General features: G+C 42.8%; 1 protein-coding gene across 1 annotated transcript in view; it reads left to right on the top strand.

Annotated features, from left to right (window-relative positions):
* Positions 1 to 21,986, top strand: part of TPH2 (tryptophan hydroxylase 2) — a 379,719-nt gene that overhangs the window by 46,659 nt on the left and 311,074 nt on the right. Inside the window, exon 3 of the mRNA XM_056574111.1 lies at positions 20,934 to 21,117. Within this exon, the coding sequence (XP_056430086.1) occupies positions 20,934 to 21,117 (184 nt within the window). The remainder of the gene's footprint in view (positions 1 to 20,933; positions 21,118 to 21,986) is intronic.

Below are 21,986 nucleotides of genomic sequence, written 5' to 3'. Positions count from 1 at the left end.
AAGGAGGATTTGCCTATGCTTCCCATACCTCCCTCACCACCAGTCAAACCTGCGAGGGAGTATGTGCCCGGAGAGGGAATTCACCCATCCATGTTCCCATGTTCCCTTCTGGCCGAGCTGCAATCTTCGGTTTCATACCAACTTGTGGGCCTGTGCAACCAACTCTAGTCACCACAGCGGCTCAAGTTCTGTCACCGTTGGCGCAAGAACATACTCCAGTCTCCAGACCACCTGCTTCACCCATGTCCGAACCCCCAGGTCCAAGTCCTGCCAGTCCAGAGTTACAACCTACTTCGGCTGCTGAAAGGTGGGAACCTGTCGTAAGTCCAGCTGAGTCAAGAGCTCCTGAAGAGGTTGCTTTTCCTGAGTCCCAAGAAATGGCGCTGTATAGGTCCCAACGGTCCACGCAAGGGCAGATAACAGCAAGATATAAACAGTAATACACTAGAGTATACATGAAAAGTAGACATAAGTAATGTACACCACAAGTCACATACAGTACTACTGTAGCACTCAAAAATTACACATTCTACTTGATGTCATATGTCTAATGTAATATGTATTCTTACATTCGTGCACAAGATACTTTCCTGGCCAGAAGGTGTTCCTGATACTAAAATAATGCACGTAGTCAATGTGAGGTAACAGAAATGTCAAAATGTTATCTATATCAGTTGTCTAGCATAAAAGTGTCAAGAATAAACTTAATATAGTGTTGTGGGGAGAAGTGTTTTAAATGCCAAGGGGCCCCAGTAGCCAAGGCATTGGGCAGAAAGCCTCAGGCAACCCAATCCGCAAATGTCTAGTATAAAGTATTAAGTCTAGTCATGAGTATTATGTTACATGCATAGTTCAAATGTCAAGTTGTGTTTAATCCACTGCATAGTCAAGTCATCAAATGCATAGTCAAAGGTCCTTAAAGTAAAGTTATGTGTATTGGTCATAGTCATTATTAAGCCTGTTCTCGGTTGATCAGAGCATAAATGGACAATATTACAGAGACTCTTATGTTATCAGTTTTTGACAAAGGAAATTTACCAGCCTGGAATGGAAGTTTGTGTGCAAAAAAGCCTCAGGAATTGTTACGCCGAGCGCTCCGGGTTCCCGCTCCTCCCCGGAGCGCTCGCTTCTCCCCCTCCGCTGCAGCGCTCCGGTCACGTCCTCTGACCCGGGGCGCTGCGATCCTGCTGCCAGCCGGGATGCGATTCGCGATGCGGGTAGCGCCCGCTCGCGATGCGCACCCCGGCTCCCCTACCTGACTCGCTCCCCGTCTGTTCTGTCCCGGCGCGCGCGGCCCCGCTCCCTAGGGCGCGCGCGCGCCGGGTCTCTGCGATTTAAAGGGCCACTGCGCCGCTGATTGGCGCAGTGGTTCCAATTAGGGTTATCACCTGTGCACTTCCCTATATTACCTCACTTCCCTTGCACTCCCTTGCCGGATCTTGTTGCCTTAGTGCCAGTGAAAGCGTTCCTTGTGTGTCCCTTGCCAGTGTTTCCAGACCTTCTGCCGTTGCCCCTGACTACGATCCTTGCTGCCTGCCCCGACCTTCTGCTACGTCCGACCTTGCTTCTGCCTACTCCCTTGTACCGCGCCTATCTTCAGCAGCCAGAGAGGTGAGCCGTTGCTAGTGGATACGACCTGGTCACTACCGCCGCAGCAAGACCATCCCGCTTTGCGGCGGGCTCTGGTGAAAACCAGTAGTGGCTTAGAACCGGTCCACTAGCACGGTCCACGCCAATCCCTCTCTGGCACAGAGGGTCCACTACCTGCCAGCCGGCATCGTGACAGTAGATCCGGCCATGGATCCCGCTGAAGTTCCTCTGCCAGTTGTCGCTGACCTCACCACGGTGGTCGCCCAGCAGTCACAACAGATTGCGCAACAAGGCCAACAGCTGTCTCAACTGACCGTTATGCTTCAACAGTTGCTACCACAGCTTCAGCAGTCATCTCCTCCGCCAGCTCCTGCACCTCCTCCGCAGCGAGTGGCCGCTCCTGGGATACGCTTATCCTTGCCGGATAAATTTGATGGGGACTCTAAGTTTTGCCGTGGCTTCCTTTCCCAATGTTCCCTGCATCTGGAGATGATGTCGGACCTGTTTCCCACTGAAAGGTCTAAGGTGGCTTTCGTAGTCAGTCTTCTGTCCGGAAAAGCCCTGTCATGGGCCACACCGCTCTGGGACCGCAATGACCCCGTCACTGCCTCTGTACACTCCTTCTTCTCGGAAATCCGAAGTGTCTTTGAGGAACCTGCCCGAGCCTCTTCTGCTGAGACTGCCCTGTTGAACCTGGTCCAGGGTAATTCTTCCGTTGGCGAGTATGCCGTACAATTCCGTACACTTGCTTCAGAATTGTCCTGGAATAATGAGGCCCTCTGCGCGACCTTCAAAAAAGGCCTATCCAGCAACATTAAAGATGTTCTGGCCGCACGAGAAATTCCTGCTAATCTACATGAACTTATTCACCTAGCCACTCGCATTGACATGCGTTTTTCTGAAAGGCGTCAGGAACTCCGTCAAGATATGGACTCTGTTCGCACGAGGCGTTTCGTCTCCTCGGCTCCTCTCTCCTCTGGTACCCTGCAATCTGTTCCTGTGCCTCCCGCCGTGGAGGCTATGCAGGTCGACCGGTCTCGCCTGACACCTCAAGAGAGGACACGACGCCGTATGGAGAACCTCTGCCTGTACTGTGCTAGTACCGAACACTTCCTGAGGGATTGTCCTATCCGTCCTCCCCGCCTGGAAAGACGTACGCTGACTCCGCACAAAGGTGAGACAGTCCTTGATGTCTACTCTGCTTCTCCACGTCTTACTGTGCCTGTGCGGATGTCTGCCTCTGCCTTCTCCTTCTCTACAGTGGCCTTCTTGGACTCTGGATCTGCAGGAAATTTTATTTTGGCCTCTCTCGTCAACAGGTTCAACATCCCAGTGACCAGTCTCGCCAGACCCCTCTACATCAATTGTGTAAATAATGAAAGATTGGACTGTGCCATACGTTTCCGCACGGAGCCCCTTCTTATGAGCATCGGATCTCATCATGAGAGGATTGAACTTTTGGTCCTCCCCAATTGCACCTCGGAGATTCTCCTTGGACTTCCCTGGCTTCAACTTCATTCCCCAACCCTGGATTGGTCCACTGGGGAGATCAAGAGTTGGGGGTCCTCTTGTTCTAAGAACTGTCTAAAACCGGTTCCCAATAACCCTTGCCGTAACTCTGTGGTTCCTCCAGTAACCGGTCTCCCTAAGGCCTATATGGACTTCGCGGATGTTTTCTGCAAAAAACAAGCTGAGACTCTACCTCCTCACAGGCCTTATGATTGCCCTATCGACCTCCTCCCGGGTACTACTCCACCCCGGGGCAGAATTTATCCTCTCTCTGCCCCAGAGACTCTTGCCATGTCCGAATACGTCCAGGAGAATCTAAAAAAGGGCTTTATCCGTAAATCCTCCTCTCCTGCCGGAGCCGGATTTTTCTTTGTGTCCAAAAAAGATGGCTCCCTACGTCCTTGCATTGACTACCGCGGTCTTAATAAAATCACGGTTAAGAACCGCTACCCCTTACCCCTCATCTCTGAACTCTTTGATCGCCTCCAAGGTGCCCACATCTTCACCAAATTGGACTTAAGAGGCGCCTATAACCTCATCCGCATCAGAGAGGGGGACGAGTGGAAAACGGCATTTAACACCAGAGATGGACACTTTGAGTATCTGGTCATGCCCTTTGGACTGTGCAATGCCCCTGCCGTCTTCCAAGACTTTGTCAATGAAATTTTTCGTGATCTGTTATACTCCTGTGTTGTGGTATATCTGGACGATATCCTAATTTTTTCTGCCAATCTAGAAGAACACCGCCAGCATGTCCGTATGGTTCTTCAGAGACTTCGTGACAACCAACTCTATGCCAAAATTGAGAAATGTCTGTTTGAATGCCAATCTCTTCCTTTTCTAGGATATTTGGTCTCTGGCCAGGGACTACAGATGGATCCCGACAAACTCTCTGCCGTCTTAAATTGGCCACGCCCCTCCGGACTCCGTGCTATCCAACGCTTTTTGGGGTTCGCCAATTATTACAGGCAATTTATTCCACATTTTTCTACCATTGTGGCTCCTATCGTGGCTTTAACCAAGAAAAATGCTGATCCCAAGTCTTGGCCTCCTCAAGCACAGGACTCCTTTAAACGACTCAAGGCTGCCTTTTCTTCGGCTCCCGTGCTCTCCAGACCTGACCCTTCCAAACCCTTCCTATTGGAGGTTGATGCCTCCTCAGTAGGAGCTGGAGCTGTTCTTCTACAAAAAAATTCTTCCGGGCATGCTGTCACTTGTGGTTTTTTCTCTAGGACCTTCTCTCCAGCGGAGAGGAACTACTCCATCGGGGATCGAGAGCTTCTAGCCATTAAATTAGCACTTGAGGAATGGAGGCATCTGCTGGAGGGATCAAGATTTCCTGTTATTATCTACACCGACCACAAGAACCTCTCCTACCTCCAGTCGGCCCAACGGCTGAATCCTCGCCAGGCCCGGTGGTCTCTGTTCTTTGCCCGATTTAATTTTGAGATTCACTTTCGTCCTGCCGATAAGAACATTAGGGCCGATGCTCTCTCTCGTTCCTCGGATGCCTCAGAAGTTGATCTCCCTCCGCAACACATCATTCCACCTGACTGCCTGATCTCCACTTCTCCTGCCTCCATCAGGCAGACTCCTCCAGGAAAGACCTTTGTTTCTCCACGCCAACGCCTCGGAATCCTCAAATGGGGTCACTCCTCCCATCTCGCAGGTCATGCGGGCATCAAGAAATCTGTGCAACTCATCTCCCGCTTCTATTGGTGGCCGACTCTGGAGACGGATGTTGGGGACTTTGTGCGAGCCTGCACTATCTGTGCCCGGGATAAGACTCCTCGCCAGAAGCCCGCTGGTTTTCTTCATCCTCTGCCTGTCCCCGAACAGCCTTGGTCTCTGATTGGTATGGATTTTATTACTGATTTACCCCCTTCCCGTGGCAACACCGTTATTTGGGTGGTCGTTGATCGATTCTCCAAAATGGCACATTTCATCCCTCTTCCTGGTCTTCCTTCTGCGCCTCAGTTGGCTAAACAATTTTTTGTACACATTTTTCGTCTTCACGGGTTGCCTACGCAGATTGTTTCGGATAGAGGGGTCCAATTCGTGTCTAAATTCTGGAGAGCTCTCTGTAAACAACTCAAGATTAAATTAAATTTTTCCTCTGCATATCATCCCCAGTCCAATGGACAAGTAGAAAGAATTAACCAGATCCTGGGTGATTATTTGCGACATTTTGTTTCCTCCCGCCAGGATGACTGGGCAGATCTCCTTCCATGGGCCGAATTCTCGTATAACTTCAGGGTCTCTGAATCTTCCTCCAAATCCCCATTTTTCGTGGTGTACGGCCGTCACCCTCTTCCCCCCCTCCCTACCCCCTTGCCCTCTGGTCTGCCCGCTGTGGATGAAATTTCTCGTGACCTTTCCATTATATGGAGAGAGACCCAAAATTCTCTCTTACAGGCTTCTTCACGCATGAAGAGATTCGCAGATAAGAAAAGAAGAGCTCCCCCCGTTTTTTCCCCTGGAGACAAGGTATGGCTCTCCGCTAAATATGTCCGCTTCCGTGTCCCTAGCTACAAGTTGGGACCACGCTATCTTGGTCCTTTCAAAATTTTGTGTCAAATTAATCCTGTCTCTTATAAACTTCTTCTTCCTCCTTCTCTTCGTATCCCTAATGCCTTTCACGTCTCTCTTCTCAAACCACTCATCCTCAACCGTTTTTCTCCCAAATCTGTTCCTCCCACTCCTGTTTCCGGCTCCTCGGACGTCTTCTCGGTCAAGGAGATTTTGGCTGCCAAAAAGGTCAGAGGGAAAAATTTTTTTTTGGTGGACTGGGAGGGTTGTGGTCCTGAAGAGAGATCCTGGGAACCTGAGGACAACATCCTTGACAAAAGTCTGCTCCTCAGGTTCTCAGGCTCCAAGAAGAGGGGGAGACCCAAGGGGGGGGGTACTGTTACGCCGAGCGCTCCGGGTTCCCGCTCCTCCCCGGAGCGCTCGCTTCTCCCCCTCCGCTGCAGCGCTCCGGTCACGTCCTCTGACCCGGGGCGCTGCGATCCTGCTGCCAGCCGGGATGCGATTCGCGATGCGGGTAGCGCCCGCTCGCGATGCGCACCCCGGCTCCCCTACCTGACTCGCTCCCCGTCTGTTCTGTCCCGGCGCGCGCGGCCCCGCTCCCTAGGGCGCGCGCGCGCCGGGTCTCTGCGATTTAAAGGGCCACTGCGCCGCTGATTGGCGCAGTGGTTCCAATTAGGGTTATCACCTGTGCACTTCCCTATATTACCTCACTTCCCTTGCACTCCCTTGCCGGATCTTGTTGCCTTAGTGCCAGTGAAAGCGTTCCTTGTGTGTCCCTTGCCAGTGTTTCCAGACCTTCTGCCGTTGCCCCTGACTACGATCCTTGCTGCCTGCCCCGACCTTCTGCTACGTCCGACCTTGCTTCTGCCTACTCCCTTGTACCGCGCCTATCTTCAGCAGCCAGAGAGGTGAGCCGTTGCTAGTGGATACGACCTGGTCACTACCGCCGCAGCAAGACCATCCCGCTTTGCGGCGGGCTCTGGTGAAAACCAGTAGTGGCTTAGAACCGGTCCACTAGCACGGTCCACGCCAATCCCTCTCTGGCACAGAGGGTCCACTACCTGCCAGCCGGCATCGTGACAGGAATGCATCCGACCCCAGGGCCACCTCGACCCTCAAATCTGAAAGAACCTGCGTCTAGGGCGACTTGTGTTAAGTAGGGGTGTGTGTAATGTCCCAGTACAGAACATGGTTCTGTACTACCCTTAGACCCTGTCAGATTGAGTCTCTCAGTGACCTGGGGCTCTCCTGCAGTGTCTCCCCTGCTGTTACGTACTGTTTTCTATTTTATTTTATGGATAGTCAGTGTCCTAATGTATAGTTAGTATGAAGGACCTTTGGAGGACTCCAGCAGTTGGCTAAAGAACCTGTGAAATGTCACATGTAATGTCTATGTTGCCACATGTTACCCAGAGCCGCAGGTAACCATGACCCGCAGCTTGACCAATGTGCTTTGGCTCAGCCCCCCCTCTATGCTTTGGCTCAGTCATTATAATTCTCTCTCTTTTGCTCTTGTACCATCATCACTTTACTTAGAACAGCAGATACCTCAGTGCTAGTGACCAGCACCTGCACAGCCGCAAAGCTACAGTCATTGTAGTAAGTCAAAAGTCTATGTCTGCTGTCACTACCCATGGTCAAGTCCAGTCAAAAGTCAAGCCTCAAGATAATTATCTAAAGTCTATTACCAGTCTAATTGGTCCCAGCAAGCTTCGAGGTCCTTCTAAACTCAGTAAAGCCTCTGTTAAACCATAACTGGTTGTGGACTCTCCTTTCATTACCTAGCCATTGGAATGGCGGAGATACCGTTTGTGTGGTTCCGGTACCCAAAAACCACTCTGGCGTCACAAACATTAGGGGATAACAACACCTGGCCCTGGGGGTTAATACCATCTTGCCCCTCCACCGCTACACCCCATGATCCCGCCATACACCATGGGTCATCACAATCTATATAACACAGACACATAGGCTGGGGATGAGCACTTCTTTGCTGTGACTCCTTGTATAGCCCCTATAGGATTTGTGCCCTGTGGATGTTATAGATCAGGAATAGATTTTTGGCTCCTGGATGAGAATTGTGGCTCTTGTTCACACACACACACACACACACACGCACACACACACTATCTGTTATTCTTTGTTCCCTTTCTATGTCCTATTTCTATACCTATATATCTCTCTGTGTCTATCTGTTCCGCTCTCCACTCAGACTGACTGCAGGGAACAGCGTGTGAGCCCTTATGGCTGTGTACAACTGCCCTCCTCCTTGCTGTCTCCTAATAGCCTCTCGGCTAATTGACACATAAAACCAGCATATCACATGATAACCTGAGGTTTTCATGTGATATGCTGGTCACCTGACATGTTTTCAGGTTTGTGCAATTTGGGTTGAATCCGGGTTCGCCACAATCTACTCGCTCATCTCCAGTGTTTGGTTTTGTGTCAGATTGTTTTTATTGGCCCCATAAGGCATCCGAGGATGGATGCAACTAATAACTTTGTACACCCTATAGCTGTGTTTCTGGTAAAGAAAACTGGGGCTAAAAGGGACAAAATATGGCTTACAGCCACCAGGGGACCAGACTTTTTTCTCTACAGACTAGCTTCATCAGGATGATGTGAGGTCAAACATTTATGTTGAATGATATTACCTGGTTCACCATATTCATTCTAGTTAATTTCAAAGATGTTGGATGGAGCTCTAGCAAGGAAAGTCAAATTCTTCCACATCAGACTCATCCAACCTTGCTATGTGTATTGGGGCACAATCATTCTGGAACAGAGAAAGGCCTTTCCCAAATTATTCCCTCAAAGTTGAAAGCATGCAACTGTCTCAAATGTTTTGGTTTGCTGAAGTTTGCTTAGGAGCTAAAGGGCCTAAGCAAACCCCTGAAAAATAACCCTGATAGCATTCAGGTACAATGCAGTCAGGCATGGAACGTTCTCCTGGCATTTACCAAACCCAGACTCATGAGTCCAATGGCAGCCTACTTTACACCACTCCTTCTGAAGCTTAGCATTGTGCTTGGTAACTGAGTTGTTGCAGCTGTGGCATCCTCTTACAGCACTACCTGGAATTCATTAAGCTCTTTCTAAAGCACCATTCCCCACAAATGCTTTTAAAGGCAGACTGCATTGGTAGGTGCTGGATTTTATACACCTCTAGCAATGGGACTGACTGACGTACAAACCTGCCAGATAGTAATGTACATGTTTAGGAAAGATCCATGCTTGTCTTGGGGCTAAATGGCTATTTTGTTAAATTACTATAACTCTGAGGCTATTTATTTTGGGAACTGGCTATTTCCTGTTGGAGTTTGTTCTCTCAAACTACAAGTCCCATGATTCCTTGTTTATAAATGTGTAAGATTACATTTCTTCCTTCCACACATTAGCCATCCCATCAATTGAAACACACCTGTGTTCCTTTTTCCATATAATAGACCAATGTTTTCTGACCAGGGTGCCTCCATCTGTTGAAAAATTACAATTCTTGCAGAATGATCTTTCTCCCACCCAGCGGTCTCTCCACCCATTGAAGCAAAGACAGACTCATTCTGAAGACTTGACTAGGCATGTAATGTCTCAGGCCGCACTTCAACTTTGGAAAACCTAAGAGGTCATTTTGTATTCTGTTAAAAATTAACATTGGGACATAAATTACAGAAGAATTGCAAAACCACCATCAAACACAGGTACAGACATTGTATTATGAACTACACAAACTTTACAGCCCCTGTACAGTATAGTCAAATAAAACTTAAAAAAATCCTGGAATACCACTTTAAAAGTTGGGACTCAATACTTTTGTCCATATAGTGTATGTGTGTATACAAAATGTCATGCAAAATGTGGGCAACAGGTACGCCCTTGCGTCCTGGTACTTAAGGACTCCTTAGCAGCTTTGAAGCCAGTGCAACAGCTTTGCTCGCTTCAGAACAGTGAGTACCGGCTACTATCAGTATCGGCTACTATCGGCTACTATCAGGTTCCATGAGCTTAAAAAGTGCAGATTCAATTATGTAGCCTGGCTTAGCCAGGATGTATCAGTATATCGCTGATCACACTGTATAATGCTATGCCGTAAGCATAGCATTATGCAGTAAATGCAATCTATTGATTGGATATAAAATCCCCTCTGGGGACTTAAAAAGTATAAATATATATATATATATATATATATATATATATATGTAAAATGAAAATAGAAAAATAAAATAGTTTACATATTTGGTATTGCTGTGCGTAAATGTCCAAACAATTAAAATATAATGTTTATGATCCCGCACCGTAAACATCGTAAACATGAAAAAAAATTTACCCCAAAAATACCGATTTTTAACCACATCATTAGAGATGAGCGAATTTACAGTAATTCGATTTGTCACGAACTTCTCGGCTCAGCAGTTGCTGACTTTAGCCTGCATAAATTAGTTCAGCTTTCAGGTGCTCCGGTGCGCTGGAGACTCTCTCCTAGGACTGTATCCACCTTTTCCAGCCCACCGGAGCACCTCAAAGCTGAACTAATTTATGCAGGAAAAGTCATCAACTGCCGAGCCGAGAAGTTCGTGATAAATCAAATTACTGTAAATTCGCTCATCTCTACACATCATATATCAGAAAAAAACATTCAAATGATAAAAAAACTAATTATAAAAAGTGATCAAGAAGTCACATAAAAGCAAAAATTATACAGATGAAAACTTCAGATCACAGTGCAAAAATTCCGCTGTCATACATCCCTGTAAACAGAAAAACTGAAAATTTATAGGAGACAGAAATGGATCATTTTATGCATATGAAGTCTGCATTTTTTTTTAAGTAGTACAATAATAGAAAAACTATATAAATTTGGTATCATTTTAATCACTTTGGCCTACAGAATAAAGATAATGTATAATTTTTACCATAAAGTGCACTGTGTAAAAACAGAACCCCCGAAAAATAGCAGTTTTCTTATAAATTTTCACTTGCAAATATACATTTTTTTTTGGTTTCATGGTACATCTTATGATAAAATGAAAGAAGTACAACAAAGTACAACTGGTCTTGCATAAAACAAGCCCTCATATGGGTCTGTAGGCAAAAAAATAAAAGAATTATGGATTTTAAAAGGAGAGGAGGAAAAAACAAAAATGCAAAAATGAAAATTGGCTGTGTCCTTAAGGTCAAAATGGGCTTTGTCCTTAAAGGGGTACTTCGCTGCTCAGCGTTTGTAACAAAATGTTCCTAACGCTTAGAGCCGGTGCTGTGAGCTTGGAACGTCATAGCCCTGCCCTTCATTACTTCAGACCCCTCAATGCAAGTCTATGGGAGGGGGCGTGATGGCTGTCACACCCCCTCCCATAGACTTGCATTGAGGGGGCGGGGTGTGATGTCATGAGGGGGCCGGGCTATGACGTCATGAGCTCCCGACGCCGGCTCTAAGCATTCGGAACATTTTTATTTTTTTACAAACGCTGAGCAGCGGAGTACCCCTTTAAGTGGTTAATGAATTTATTATTTTTTGTAACAAATAAAATATATTTTTTCAAATCAACTGCCAGAGAGGCAGACATATTGGGGGAGATTTATCAAAACCTGTCCAGAGGAAAAGTTGCCCAGTTGCCCATAGCAACCAATCAGATCACTTCTTTCATTTTTAACAAGGCCTCTGAAAAATAAAAGAAGCGATCTGATTGCAATGGGCAACTGGGCAACTTTTCCTCTGCACAGGTTTTAATAAATCACCCCCATTGCCCTTGAACAGGGACCATCTGTGTGTGTCCTTTTCTGCTCATAAATGATGTTTTAAATTGGAAAATCTTGCAGTTTCTGACTCAAAAGTGTAAATTTCCCTATTATATGACTTTGTCCCAATTATCTTTAACCCCTTAAGGACCGGGGGTTTTTCCATTTTCGTTTTTTGCTCCTCGCCTTTAAAAAATCATAACTCTTTCAATTTTGCACCTAAAAATCCATATGATGGCTTATTTTTTGCGCCACCAATTCTACTTTGTAATGACATCAGTAATTTTGCCCAAAAATCTATGGTGAAACGGAAAAAAAAATCATTGTGCGACAAAATTGAAAAAACAACAACGCAGTTTTGTAACTTTTGGGGGCTTCCGTTTCTACGTAGTACATTTTTTGGTAAAAATGACACCTTATCTTTATTCTGTAGGTCCATACGATTAAAATGATACCCTACTTATATAGGTTTGATTTTGTCGGACTTCTGGAAAAAATCATAACTACATGCAGGAAAATTAATACGTTTAAAATTGTCATTTTCTGACCCCTATAACTTTTTTATTTTTCTGTGTATGGGGCAGTATGAGGGCCCATTTTTTGCGCCGTGATCTGAAGTTTTTAACGGTACCATTTTTGCATTGATAGGACTTATTGATCGCTTTTTATTCATTTTTAAATGATATAAAAAGTGACCAAAAATGCACTATTTTGGACTTTTTTTTTTGCGCGCACGCCATTGAGCGGTTTAATTAATTATATATTTTTATAATTCGGACATTTCCGCACGCGGTGATACCATATATGTTTATTTTTATTTACACTGTGTTTTTTTTTTTTATTGGAAAAGGGGGGTGATTCAAACTTTTAATAGGGGAGGAGTTAAATGATCTTTATTCACTTTTTTTTTTCACTTTTTTTTTTGCAGTGATATAGGTTCCATAGGGACCTATAACACTGCACACACTGATCTTCATCATTGATCACTGGTTTCTCATAAGAAACCAGTGATCAATGATTCTGCCGCATGACTGCTCATGCCTGGATCTCAGGGACTGAGCAGTCATTCGGGGATCGGACAGCGAGGAGGCAGGTAGGGGCCCTCCCGCTGTCCTGTCAGCTGTTCGGGATGCAGCGATTAGCCGCGGCTATCCCGAACAGCCCGACTGAGCTAGCCGGCCCTTTTCGGTTTCGCTTTTAGCTCTGAGAGCGCGGCTAAAGGGTTAATAGCGCGCGGCGCTGCGCGCTATTAGAGGCGGGTCCCGGCTTCACTATGACGCCGGGCCCGCCGTGATATGACGCGGGGTTACTGTGTAACCCCGCGTTATATCAGGAGAGCAGGACCAAGGACGTACCGGTACGTCCTTGGTCCTTAAGGGGTTAAAGGAACCTGTAATTTGACCAATGCCCTTTGCATAAGGCATTCTAAGACATTCTTGTAACACTGTACAGTGAGCAGCAACTATACCAGCCAAGTCTTGACCTCTTCTAAGCAAGAAGTAATCTACATCTATGAAGAAGCTTATAAGATCATGCTTCAAATTTACTGATGCAAACAGATGCTTTCCTAGTGGAATACGCAGTGCAGTTCAACGTACCCACAACATTGTTATTAATCTGACAGTAAAATATAGTTTGGGGAAATATAGTTTAATAATCCATGTCTATGTTTGTATTTAACTGTCCAGAAATAGAGGTTGTAACCTGTTTAGGATATATCCTGATTTTCTAATGTTCCAGTAGTCCTGTTGCCTGAGGCTTGTCATTTGGAAGATTGATAGCCCTGCACTTTTCCAGTAGAGCTGGTGTGGAGATGAATATTGCCTGAAATGTTATCTGAGCAGCATTTGTACCTGTCCAATTAAACAAATCGCCCCAGTATGACCCTTCTCTTCAGGGTCTTAGAATCATGAAGCCCAATTACGTCTCAATGAGGAGTTGATGGGTGGAACTAACATATTAAACACTTATTTAACTTCTTCCCAGAAGTCTCAGTTGTAGAAAAGTGTTAATAATGTAAGCGTTGCATAATTTTAACTCAGTCTATTACAATGCAGTCGTAGAATGCCAATGAGAGCGGTATAATATGAATAATATGTGGAAATCGTGTAAAATGTCAGCAGTATATAGATGTTTTGCAAGGATATTTACAAGGTACAGATTGGCCAACAGGAGGACGCAATGACTATGATTAAAGTGTACCTGTCATTTGCAAAAACTTTTCATTTAATATAGATCACAATGTTATATGTATATTTGTAATATACATTGGTTAAAAAATGTGTGTATTTTTGGTGAAATAATGCTGACTTGTCCCTGCAGCTATTGCCTGTGTGTCTGTGAGGAGTCCAAACACAGGAAGTGAGGGAGGACAAGCAGGGCTCTGCACACTGAGGCTCTGTGACATGTCCCGTCTAACACAGCAGGCTGTTTGACAAGCCAGGAGCCTGCACAGAGTCCTGCTTGTCCTGTCCACACTTCCTGTATTTTGTCTCTGCACAGAGACACCCAGACAATAGCTGCAAGGACAGCATTTCACCAAAAAATATATACATTTTTTAACTGGTATATTTTACACACACATATATATATATATATATATATATATATATATATATATATATATATATATCTTTCTTTTTTCTTGTATGTACAATTCAGGGGGAAATGGCACTCTCTTTAGCTGTGCACCCCTCCCCCGTTTTCACAGGTGGAGTTTTAAATGGATCCAGCCTGTCACCCAGTCAGAGGCTATATGCCCAGCAGAGGTGAGTGGATAGTTGAGCGTTAGGCTAAAAATTTGTGCTAGGGTCCCATCCTAAATGAGGCCACCTCCCCGTGGTGGATGGGGGACACGTTTTGATCAAAAAGTGCGCTAAGAGCCTCAATTTTTTTGACCAATGTGTGCTGCTGCAATCCTCTTTTTTTGTATACTCTATTATGTTATTATCTACATTATAGAAAAAGGTTTTGCAAATGACAGGTACATGTTAAGTGTACCCAAACATTCATAGAAACATGCCAGTAGCTTTGGTCACTGGGAGTTCTGGTACTGCAGATGGTACTCAAGAAGTCTGACTCAACTGGAGGTCCACAAAAGCCAGCTGAGGGGGGATGTACATAATGGGGGGACCTATCCCTTCCCACAGCCCACTTACCTACTATTTTACTGTACCTTTTGGGACCCTATAGGTGTTTAAAATTGAAGAGGGGTGCTAGAGAAGTGTGAAGCCTAACATTTTTGTCTGGCAGATTCTGCAGACATGAGTTTTGACTAGACAAAATTGCCATGGCAGTCTGGGCCAGATGGAGAAGAAAAGGGAAAATAGATTACTGTATATAACATCACTGTAATTTATGAAGCTAACAGAGATATAAAGGCATCGAGTATTGCTTTTTAGACTTTTTTTTGTCTTTAGTAGAGAATTATTTGGCAGAGTTGCCCTGAGACAAACAAGTTTTCCCAGTGTTGCCCCAAGATGGAAAAGTAGACAAATGGGGGCCAGAAATGAGGAACTGGCCTATAGCCATTTTATGTCAAGAGGCTTCCTCAAGACTTCATGGAAGTGCAATATAATAAAAAAACATTCACTACATAAAATTAGCTACATATTCACAGGAAACAAGAAAGATCAATACGATCATTGAGGCCCAATGCCTCATTGCTTTTGCACACAAAATGTAGTAGGCAGGTATGTTTATCCATTCCATTTACAGGTTAAAGGGGTACTCCGGTGGAAAACATTTTTTTAATCAACTGGTGCCTGAAAGTTTAACAGATTTGTAAATTACTTTTATTTAAAAAATCTTAATACTTCCAGTACTTATCAACTGGTGTATGCTTCACAGGAAGTTTTTTCCTTTTTGAATTCCTTTAAGTCTGACCACAGTGCTCTCTGCTGACACCTCTGTCCATGTCAGGAACTGTCCTGGGGATTTGCTCCTACTCTGGAAGTTCCTGACATGGACAGAGGTGTTAGCAGAGAGCACTGTGGTCACACTAAAAAGAACACCAACTTCCTCTGGAACGTACAGCAGCTGATAAGTACTGGAAGGATTAAAGATTTTTTTTATAGAAGTAATTTACAAATCTAAAAAGAAAATATATAACCAATCCTTCTAGGATTTTACCCCGAAGGGTACACAATGAATGTCCATTTTGCTACTTTGTTTAAAAATAATTTTTTTTTTATTACATTTTTTACTTTTATTTTTTATTTTTACTTTTATTTTTATTTTATTTATTTATTTTTTTTACCCACATTCACTACTATTATTACCATTATTTTTATTTTTATTTTATGTATTATTTTTATATTTATTTTTACTTTTATTTTCATATTTATTTATTTTCATTTTGATTCTATGCACTTTCAAATATATTGTTCTTTATTTTATGATAATATTATATGAATATGTTTTTAAGTAACATGTATATTGTTTTATTGTAAAGATGTAGCTCTTTTCTGCATCCAATAAGTTGGATGCGATTTTATAGGTTATTCTTGTGTTTATAGTAGATTCATGTTGCTGTTTAACTCCTCTCCTGCATTATAACACATATATATGTGAATAAAAACGCTATCATTTAGTCTGAACTTGGACTAATAGTTACTAGATTCAGTTGTGTAATCCAGGCCAGATATTATTTCTGTTCTGTTCACAAATTAGCTCCAAATGTGAACCACCATATATAAATGATCCATATGAGAAGCTTCAATATATTCTGTATTTTTCCTACTGAAGAAAGGGTCATGCTATTTAGCAAAAGAACCCTGAAACGCGTCTAGGTTAAATTGCCGCACCTTGTTACACATCGTTGGTGTGAACTTGGCACAGAGACTTGTTACACAATGGAAATATCCACCATTGCAGCTGTAGTCCGATCTGGACTCATACCATGATTTCATACTAACCTGATACTAACTAATCTACTGGGAGACATCCACTTTCCACCCGCCCTGAGATAACATCATTCTCCATCATCATCCACCACGAGGGACGCCAGCGCTGTGCCCGCCCTGCAATACCACCACAGGAGCAGCACGGAGGCCACTGGGGACGTTGTGCCAAACGTACCCCTGCATAATTCGAACTTTGCACGAGTGACAGCCCTGTGCCAGCACAGCCGGTGTATGGTGGACGGAGACAACAACAAGCGCCAGGAGCGGGTGAGACACACTGTGACAGCAGTATCTAACACAGACCAGTAAGCCTGTACTAGTCAATAGACTGATAAAATCAACTGTACAAGTGTATACACTACTGGTCCATCTATTCATCACTAAGATATTTCATCAGCTGCACCAGAAAAGGACTCAATCCCCCCCCTTTTTTCAGACCGGTACATATTTTTTATTTATAATATATTTTTCTATATACATTCTTTTACTAATTTTTTCCATTATATATGATTGTTAGAATCAAGTCTTTTCAAGTTTTGTAATCAATACCACTAGGGCCCAGTGGATTGTTCACCTTATATATCTGTGCCAGGATTAGATTAATTTAATACAATTTTATCAATTGTTTTATATATGTTTAATAAAATCTATATTAATTGAATTTTCTCTATAGTATATTTGCATTCATTGTGTACCCTTCGGGGTAAAATCCTAGAAGGATTGGTTATATATTTTCTTTTTATTATTTATTTCCGGACGTTTGGGGTTTCGGCATATAACCATCTATATCCTCGGATTGTAGGTTTGTGAGCTGCACACACTTTTTTCCTTTTTAATTTACAAATCTGTTTAACTATCTGGCAAAAAAATGTTTTACCCCGGAGTACCCCTTTAAAATATGCAAGACAACCCAACAATTTGTTAACTGTTACCTCTGTGTATCTTATTTACATTTATAATGAAGCGATGAGTGCCTAGACCTTTTTTCAATGAATATAGATGTTTTCTACATTTAGAACACATCCTGTGAATCCTTTTACGGATATAGAAAACATGTAAAAATATTACATACACTAAAAAGTTGAACTGACAGGTTGTAGAAAGAGTGTGTGTATGGGATTAACTCCTTAGTACCATCTGCCTTTACATGGTAATATTCTAAGGGCACTAGCATAAGATCTAGGGAAGGCATAGGCCTTCTGGACACACAGAACTAGCATCTAGTTTGTATTACTGCAAGGAAAAGCCCACATGAGTCTTAAATTAGGAGCAACTTGGAAATTCAATATGAAGCAGTTATAAAATGTTGGAAAGAATGAGGTTCGTAGCCTGAAAGTGAGTGCAATTCTTTTCAAAACTCTAGGTGACCACAAATATATGTAACAACATAATGTTTTTTTCTATTAAAGGTCCATAGCTTTAAGCCCTGTCCTTTAGTAAGACTCCAAGTGAGATGAAGGAGCTTTGAAAGAAACAAACATATGTTTTCTCTGCCAGATGAGATAAAACAGATTCTGGAGCTTGTGGAATGGGTTTATGACTGTATTGCAGTTCTATGCATAAGCTATATACTTAGAGCTAAGGATGGAATTAGATGCCATCCTCTGAGAAGGCTCTGGAAAAGGCTTTCCTGATCTCCCAGGATTTCATGTGGCTTTAGCAACCGTATATTGCATCTTGCATTTTGAGCTCACAGTGAGTCAGTAAGAAAAGTAGTGGAAAACAAAAATTTGGAGGAGTTGGTCAGTTGGTCAGTTTGCTGCACTTAAATGGGCACTGTCAGATACAAAAACTTTTGATATGTTGTAAAGCATGCAAAACCAATAGGTTTTGCAATTGCTTTCATTGCAAAATTTTCTGTATTTAATACTAAAAAAGCCAGTCAAACAACTGCCCCCCTGCCTGTTTGGACACATACTAGTCCTGCTGTGTCCATGCATCATCACCTATGTCGTGGACACACTTCCTTGATTGACAGCTGTGAGCGCAGGGCTCACAGCTGGAGGAAAAATCCTCCCACTGTCAGCTTGTGTCCCGCTACTGTCAGTGAGGACAAGCTGGGAGTTGTAGTTTTGCTAATGCTAGGGGAGATGTGAGCAGACAACATACTGAGGGAGGGGGCGGAGACCTGCACAGTGAGGCCACGCCCCCTTCCTTTGAGAGGAATTCAGACTAGTGAGTTAAATTAAAAGTGTAATAAAAAAAAAAAATAAAGGTGCTAGACACATAACAATTAGATGTACATGGTCAGGATTAGGAACTGAGTGATATATTAAAAAAAAAAATTTTTGTTGGATCTGAAGGGTACGCTTTAAGCCAGTAAGCCTGGAGTATTCATAACAGTAACCATTAACAAATGTTCTTTTCTTCTGGATTCCAGGCACATTCTATAGCCCTCTCTGTGGTTCTTGGGAGCTTTATAATGGCAGCTGTTATCTACCACAAGTTTGACCTTTTATGGTGGCTTTTAAAGTGTATCTGTCTCAATAGCCTCTGGTCTCCGATAGAGCTGGTAAATGAAAACTGTAGACGTGATGTTAGGGATAGGTAGCATCAATGGAGTGTGCACTATACATTCATGGCTCCTGTTTATCACATATAGAACAAAATAGTGTCGGTACTAAGTAGTGAATGTGTGTGAACCATGAAAGTAGCCAACCAGTGAGAACCCCTTAAGTGAATCAGACTGTGGACTATTTCTCTGTGGGATAACCTACACGTTCCCTCAAGCCCGTCTGACTGTGACCTGGCTGCGGCACTACTCTACCCAGGCAGCCCTTAGGTTCTGTCCTCTTAGCTGCATTCCCTATAGGCTGCACACCACAGTGCACAGTGATTTCACTGCTAATCTTATATTTAATGTTAAGATTATAAAATGTTGTAATGTATTTGTGGGTAGAATTTTCAGGTATTTGTTTTCACACAAATGAAAATAATCTTATTGTGTTCTTTATGCTTTTGTGTACCACTTTTCACATGGTCACAGAGTTATCTATGTTTTTGATTATTAATATCAAAGGTATTCTGTGTTTATTTTTATTACACAAAAGTTTATGAAAAGTTCCCATTTATTTAACTTTAACAGTATTGTTACCTATCCATGAGTAAAATTAATAATTGTATTAAATTATTTAAAGATGATGTGCCGAGTTATCACCCAGCCAAGAGTTCAGTGTCACTTATAAAATAAATGGTATTCATATTTGCGAGGTCAAATTGGAATAGATAAAACTGGAAGCCAGATCTCTTCATCAGATTATTAAGACTTTTTAGAACAAGTAGCTTATGCAGAAGCCAAAAAGAACACCTTCTGATGAGCTCCATAAAATCTTATTGGCCTTGCCAAATTCTCTACCCTGTGTAATTGATCAACTGCTCAGTATTGCCTATAAATCATTATGGCAATGTCAAACATGATTATTATTAGAACTCATTTGCTGCGCTCTCTTTCAATCATGTGCAATGTACGTAGATGGCACCCTGATGAACTGGTACACCATGATGCATCACAATCTTGTGTCAGAAAAAAACCCACTTTGGATTGCCTCTAAAGAACAATGACTCATTTTAGGCAACTTCTGTTACTCAATGTGATGTTCTGGAAAACCTGTTCACCCTATATATTCTTGCTTTGTATAATGTGTAAATGTAAATGTGAAAGTCAGATGTTCTCCCTAGATTATAGAACATTCTTCATCTATTTATTGAACAATATGTAGGTGATAACTAATGATGAGGAGGATAATATTTTAACATTTTAAACAAACTTCTATACATACAATCCAGGGTTTAATTGAAATTGTAATAAAATGACTTTATCAGCTTTATCTCTACAGTGTAAAAGCATTTGGAATATTAGAAGCAATCTGTAACAAACAGCGATGACATTATCAGTAGCCCTGGCGCAGTCACTTTGGCCTATCAGGCGGTTTTAACGCCAGACAAATTTTGATGCCAACCTTGATGTATATCTGGTTAACTCCTTGTCTTCTGATTTAGTACTTTATCTGCTGGCATGCTGTTTACCTGGCCTGTCTTACTACCTTGGCGCTGCATGAACTTGGCTCAGTAAAGGGACCGTCCCCCAGTTCAGGGCTGCCTTTTTTTAGCGGATCATCCAAGTATGAAGGGAAAGTGGTCAGGGCAAGCACTCATCCCTTCCGGACGTGACACAATCTTAACTAAAGGGCAAATCGTAACTAATTGAGTCATAGAGAAATTTGGTTCTGTGCATATATAATACTATTACTTATGTAAGTAACATTAGTATCCTTATTTTGCTATTCCCATAACATAATTTACCATCTATAATACTGTTATTCTTGTACCATGTCTATTACTTTTAGGGTCAGCTTTCATACTACTAAAACCAATGGTTACTTAATGACATAATTTTATCCCAACTCTGTGTTATCATAGAAAATGCTTCTGTTGCTTTAAGTAAAACATGCAGCCAGACTAATATATATTCAGTACATTTGTAGGGACACATGTAAACCAATTAATACAACGCAAGCTCCATTATAGAGCAAACCTGCAGTTTTATACTCCAGTGTTCAGCATCACTACACTGTTTTGCATATTGAAAAGAAATGCTATTTATAATATAACAACAGGGGGTCATTATTTGTTCTCTCATGTTGTGTCTTTTAATTTTGGTGTCCTCAGGAAAAATATGTGAACATTATTCACATAGAATCAAGAAAGCCCAAAAATGGAAGCTCAGAGGCTGAGGTCTATGCCGAATTTGAATGCACGAAGAAAAAGGCCCAGGAATTAATTAATCTATTAAAGCTTCAACCAAATGTAATCTCCTTGAATCCTGCAGAAAGGAAATGGAGAGAAGACGAAGGCAAGTTTTTGAAGTGTTGCACTCACCATAGTCATTAGTAAATGAATAATCTGCCATCGGCAGTGTTTCCTAATCTGAATGGAGAATTTCAATCAGGGACATTTATGGCACCTGTAGAATATTTCAGAAATATTTAACGGGTTCCACACTGATCAAGGCCCCCAATCCTGTCTAGCCTGCTTGTGATCCCCAGAGATAGTCAGAGGAAGCCAGAAACAGCTGAACATGCTGTTTTACACAGTATAATCCCAAAGCATTCCAAATGTAACAACCATTACAAATGACAAATTCAAACAACAGTTAAACAAATGTTAACCCACAATGAGGTATGTCATTCACACAAAAGTTTATACAATATCACATTTTTATTCATATATTACAACCTTAAAAATGCATCGAAGAGGACCATGTGGCCAATCCAAAATTAAGATTTTACTATCATTAAATAGTTTATTATGCCCTCATTACACACCTTTTTTCAGTTTTTAGATACACTTTTCCATTTTCAAGATATGTGAGTTTACATTTTGTATGAGATAGGAATGAATTTAATTATGAGAGTGGGCGAGATTATCCCACCACTATGCCCCACCACTGTGTTTTCCTGCACAGTGCTCCAGCTATCCTCATGCACATGGAGCAGGGGTCTACACATCCCCCCTCTATGCATTTCTATGGAAGAGGCAGAAATACACAAGTACAGCACATCTCTGGTTCTCCCATACATAGAGATGCATGGAGGGAAGTATCAACCCCTGCGTCATGTGCATAAGGGGAACATGTGCAGGAGATCACGGAGGTTGCAGCCATCGAACCCCCCACCCCTCTGTGACCAGACACTTGTCCATTATCTTTTGGATAGAGGATAA

This window comes from Hyla sarda, chromosome 4 (assembly GCF_029499605.1).
Source record: "Hyla sarda isolate aHylSar1 chromosome 4, aHylSar1.hap1, whole genome shotgun sequence".
In the NCBI taxonomy this organism is placed as follows: domain Eukaryota; kingdom Metazoa; phylum Chordata; class Amphibia; order Anura; family Hylidae; genus Hyla; species Hyla sarda.
This window is presented reverse-complemented; position numbering and strand designations above follow the sequence as displayed.